General features: G+C 38.4%; 1 protein-coding gene across 1 annotated transcript; it reads left to right on the forward strand.

Moving 5' to 3' along the window:
* The first annotated feature begins 3,085 nt into the window (after nucleotides 1-3,085).
* Nucleotides 3,086-4,658, forward strand: LOC105035325 (anthocyanidin-3-O-glucoside rhamnosyltransferase). Its single transcript, XM_010910861.3, is given in 4 exon segments — nucleotides 3,086-3,170; nucleotides 3,173-4,021; nucleotides 4,024-4,098; nucleotides 4,101-4,658. Coding segments are annotated over 4 exon segments (1,416 nt in total). The 3' UTR covers nucleotides 4,508-4,658.
* The last annotated feature ends 690 nt before the right edge of the window (nucleotides 4,659-5,348 follow it).

The following is a 5,348-nucleotide window of genomic DNA, read 5'->3' on the forward strand; positions in this document are numbered from 1 at the left end:
TTCATCTAAATTTTCTCCACTATCCAACATCCTTCCTAATCCATCTTCAACATCAAAAGATTTGAGGTGATCGAAGAAGGAGATCAAATCGGATTTGCCATCAGAAGTCGATTGTGTGAGCTAGCACTCCCGCGGAGGACTGATCGGTCTGAGGGACTTCATGTGGACCATCTGTAGAGGCCGGACGCTTGTACGGCTGCTCAGCATTAGTGAAAGCTTCATACCACGCTTACCAATAGTTGAGATCATCAATCCATGAAAAGATGATGAGTTCTAAACTCTACCGATATAATCTAAATGTTAGATCAAATTCAGGGCATCGATGTGATCGATGCAGTTTTTTATTTTATTTTAGATTTTATATATAATTTTTTATATCATAGATCCTTAATAGTAGTCTAGATCTGATCTAAGATATATTTAAAAGATTAAAATATTTAATCTTTAAATATTCTGCTGTAAAATTTTAAAAATACATACTTTGAACTATCCATTTTTCTTTCATTTAAACCAAGCACCAAGAGAGGGGTGGCAACCAACCAGATAGAGATCAGGTTTGGATGTCCAAAAGAGAGAACTTTGTGCATGGAAAATCAAAGGAAAGAGAGGGACGACATGAAGGTGTTTGGCGTGAGGTAACTTCATGCGTATCCCTTCTTTCTTACAAACAACCAAGAGTTGATTGTTAGTACATCTCCTCTCCTCTCTTTTGTCCATGTTTAGACATGGGTGTCTCTTCTCCTCTTTGTCCAAAAGTTGGACAAAAATTTCTATATCTCTATTGTAGAGATTTGGTACATAGATTTAAAAAAAAAAAGAGAAGAAAAGATTCTTCTTATGATCTCTAGCGTAGAGATCAATATCCTCCTATTTCTTCTTCTTCTCTGAGATTGTCTTGAGAGAAAAAAAGATTTTCAATCATCAAAATGCGATCTCTATAAGGAAACTAGCATCTCGATGAGATCAAAAAATTTTTGATCAGATCAGAATCTCGTGTGGATACCCATAGAGGTCGGATGCTTGTGCGGTTATAAGGGACCTTCAGAAGATATCCATGATTATCAGTTTGCGATGAAGATCGATCCATACTAAGGTATGTTCTCTATTTATTTTTCTCTATGTGATTTCTGTATCTGAATCCTATCTCATATATGATGATCCTGTTTATGGTTTTAAGATTTGATCTTATGCATACTTAAATTAAATTAGATCTAATCTGAAAATTTTAAATTTCACTGTATACTTATTTTAAAAAATTTTTGCACGTATGAAATCATAAAACTCCAACACATATGTTTTGGTGGATTCTTATTATATATATATATATATACATACATACATACATACATATATATACATACATACATACATATGTGTGTGTGTACACACACACATGTATGTATGTGTGTGTGTCTATATATATATATATACATACATACATATGTGTGTGTGTATATATATATATATATATATATAAATAGCAACTTTATGAGTATATTTATATAAATTTGAATATTTAAAAGGATATATACGCAAAAAAATTCTTCACATAAATACATCTTTTTTGGTTTGTTAATTCTTTTCTTATTCTAATAGAGAAAAATTTATATATACAACTAAAATAATAAATTTACTTAATTTATTAATTTACATGGATAAAATGATCTTTTTATCAAATGATAGATCAAAATTATTTTATTTAAAAAATAAACAGATCGTGACCATCCATGTTTCCTTTAATGTATAATAATATACTTCTAAAAAAAGTATCTAAACTTGATATTAGATAAATAGCTTGTACATTTGTATAGAATGGACATAGTTATAGATTTGGACATTATCTAGCAATAAAAATTTATAATCTTATTATATTTTATTTTAAAATTTTTTATCAAAATATCTTTATGAAGTATATAAGATATATCATGTCGTTATAAGATGGATATAATCATCCCATTTTTGCATAAAAATAGAATATAATATGGCATTCTAATATATAAAATATTATATAATATCATCATCGTATTATTATATTATGTAATATATTATTACATTGTAGAGTAAGAGGGCTTGAATCCATCTAGATAAAATAGATAAAAATTAAATTAAAATTTTTTACATGTATATCCTTCTAAATATTTAAATTTACATCAATACCCTTATAAAATTGCTATTTATATATATACCCTTATAAATGTTCTTTTTGAACATCTACCCAAAAGGATATTACAGTCATTTAAATTTTCAACCATTAATTTTTTAACGACGTTCAATGATGAGGGTACATATATAAAAAAATAAAAAAAAAGAAGGATATATATGCAAAACAAATATTTTATGAGGGTATACATATAAATATCAATTTTGAAAGGTTATTGATATAAACTTGAATGTTTAAAGGGTATACACGCAAAAAATCCTTTTAAAAACTGTGTATCGCTTTATCTAGATGTGCATCAATTAGTTATATACTCTATACTGATAAAATTAAATTCGGTAAACTATGTATCAATTTAGTTGTAGGTGTGTATTAGATCGTTACTGGGTATGTATCAAAAAAGCTTACAGTATGTATTACTCAGTTATATATTTAGTGTATATCATATGGTCATAGAGTATGTATCATTATATACTGAAAATGAAGAAGAAAGGAAATATTTTAATCATGAAACTAATAACTCCATCAATAAAAATATTTTTGATTTTTAAATTTATATTTTCAAATTAATATTTACATACACATGACACATTATAAAATTCATCTCATATGTTCTTTTATAATGCCCGCCCTATATGATTTTTGTTCGAGATGGGTGATGGGATGCCGACCGAGGCCTGGTAGTTGGCCCAAGGTGCGAAGGAGACTTTTATAACCGGATGTTTCGTTTGGTGGTGGTTGGGGTTGGGGGCGTGGGGGGTGGGGCGTGGAGGAGGGGGCGTGGATGGGGGGGGGGGGGGGGGGAGGTGGAGGAGGGCGGGGGGGGCTTCATGTGCAAACAATGAATGCGTCAGACCAGCTTCACCGCTTCCATAGCCTTAAATAAAACCCATTGCATCCCAACACCACGAGACCATCCAAACAACCATGGCGAGCACCGCAAGCAACAGCCCCCTCCATGTGCTCCTCTTCCCCTGGCCAGCCTTTGGCCACATCAGCCCCTTCCTCCAGCTAGCCGCAAGCTCTCCACCTACGGCGGCGCCGCCCTCCGGATCAGCTTCCTCTCCATCGCCGGCAACATTCCCCGCATCACCACCCTCCTCCCCTCCGACCATTCCATCGCTGTCATCCCTCTCGACCTCCCTTGGGTCCCTGGCCTCCCTGCGGAGGCCACCAGCACCGCCGATATGACCCCTGCTGCTGCCGAGCTACTCAAGCTCGCCGTCGACCTCACCAAGCCCCAGGTAGAGTCCCTACTCCGCAACCTCCGGCCCCACTTTGTCGTCTTTGACTTCGGAATGCAGTGGCTCCCCTCCCTCGCTCACTCCCTCGGCATCAAGTCCCTCTTCTTCTCTATCTTCGCTGCTATCTGCACGGCATACAACACCGTCCCCTCCCGCCGCCTCCACGGCCCGGACCCCACGGTCGACGATCTGAAGAACCCTCCAGATGGCTTCCCCTCCACCTCCTCGGTCAGCACCATCCCGTCCTACCAAGCGGCCGACTTCCTGTACCTTTTCAAAAAGTTTGACAATGGCCCTTGTGTTTACGACCGTGTGGTCGCCTGCTTGGAGGGCTGCACCGCGGTTGTCGCCAAAACATGCACGGAGTTTGAAGGCCGGTACATCGACTACGTTGAGTCCCAGTTCCAGAAACCCTTCCTCCTCGCCAGTCCCCTTGTACCCGAGCCACCCTCGGGGGAGCTAGAAGAACGGTGGGCAAGATGGCTGGATGGTTTCCCGGAGGAATCCGTCGTGTTTTGCTCATTTGGGAGCGAGACATTCTTAAGTGATGAGGGAGTGAAGGAGTTGGTGCTAGGGCTCGAGATGACTGGACTACCATTCTTTGTGGTGCTGAACTTTCCTAAAATAATGAAGGAAGAGAAGAGGAGGAGGAGCTGAGCAAGAAGCTGCCGAAGGGATTCGGGGAGAGGGTAAAAGGAGAGGTGTGTTGCATACTGGGTGGGTGCAGCAGCAACACATTTTAAGGCACAAGAGTGTCGGGTGCTTCGTGTGTCATGCCGGGTTCAGCTCGGTGTTGGAGGGGGTGGTGGCAGGGTGCCAGCTGGTGATGCTGCCACAGAAGGGGGATCAGTACTTCAACGCAGCGTTGTTTGCAAGAGATTTAGAGATTGGGGTGGAGGTGGAGAGGAGAGAGGAGGACGGGGTGTTTGGAAGGGAGGGAGTGTGCAAGGCTGTGAGGAAGGTGATGGCGGAGACTGGAGAGGAGAGTGGAAGGAGAGTAAGCGAGAATCATAGGAAATTGGAGCAGTTCTTGATGGATAAGGGGGTGCAGGAGAAATTTATGGTGGACTTTGTGGAGAATTTGAAGGAGTTGGCTATCGCATAGCTTTCTATGGTGTTAGTATGAAGTCGTTCACGATGCAAGGTGGTGGGGTAGAGGCATTGGGTCAATCTTTAGTGAAATTGTAAAAATGCTTTAGTAAATCTCAAGGATGAAACTGAAAAAATCACCCAACTGTTATGCTGCATTGTGATTGCTCCCTTGGTTCTTGCATTTTGATTCGTGCCATACAGTGATGCAACAATAAAACGTGAAAGACGGTTGGATGACCTTTTTTTTTTAGTAATTTATTAAGCTCCTATGCTGGCCAATAGATCTGACGGGCATAGCCAAATATGTTATTGGAATTAGTCATAACAGAGTCCAGCCTTCCGTGTCAAGACCTGATATTTATTAACGGCAAAAGTATGCAAATAGCTTTTCAACTTTTTCAATTTTTAACTAAAAGTTTTATAGTTAAAATCTCTTGACTTATAATATGCAGCCTACAAAGTCCTTCCATCAACTCTACCCATTAGTTTGCTGATGTAGCTTTATCCTAATCTCTTAAATCATCCAAAAAAATATTTTAATATTTTTAATATTTTTTTAATCGATCGTTGGACTGAGAGGACTGAGGATAAAATCATACGATACAAACATTTAATTCTAAGTTTTTACCCTTTCATATCCCTCGCTCAGCAAAACCATCGATCATCGCCACAAGGAGAATCCGATAATCGAAAAAGATTTTCTGCCTCGACGATCAAAAGAGGTCTCAAAGATAAGCGTTTTCATTTTATTGTCCGCCGTTCTTTTAAAAATCCGCCAACGAGTGAAAATTTTACTGTCGTTTCAGAATATTCTGGTGATTGAATACAATATTTCAATGATCAATTCGACAAAC

The sequence above is a fragment of the Elaeis guineensis genome, chromosome 9 (assembly GCF_000442705.2).
Source record: "Elaeis guineensis isolate ETL-2024a chromosome 9, EG11, whole genome shotgun sequence".
Taxonomy (NCBI): Eukaryota; Viridiplantae; Streptophyta; class Magnoliopsida; order Arecales; family Arecaceae; genus Elaeis; species Elaeis guineensis.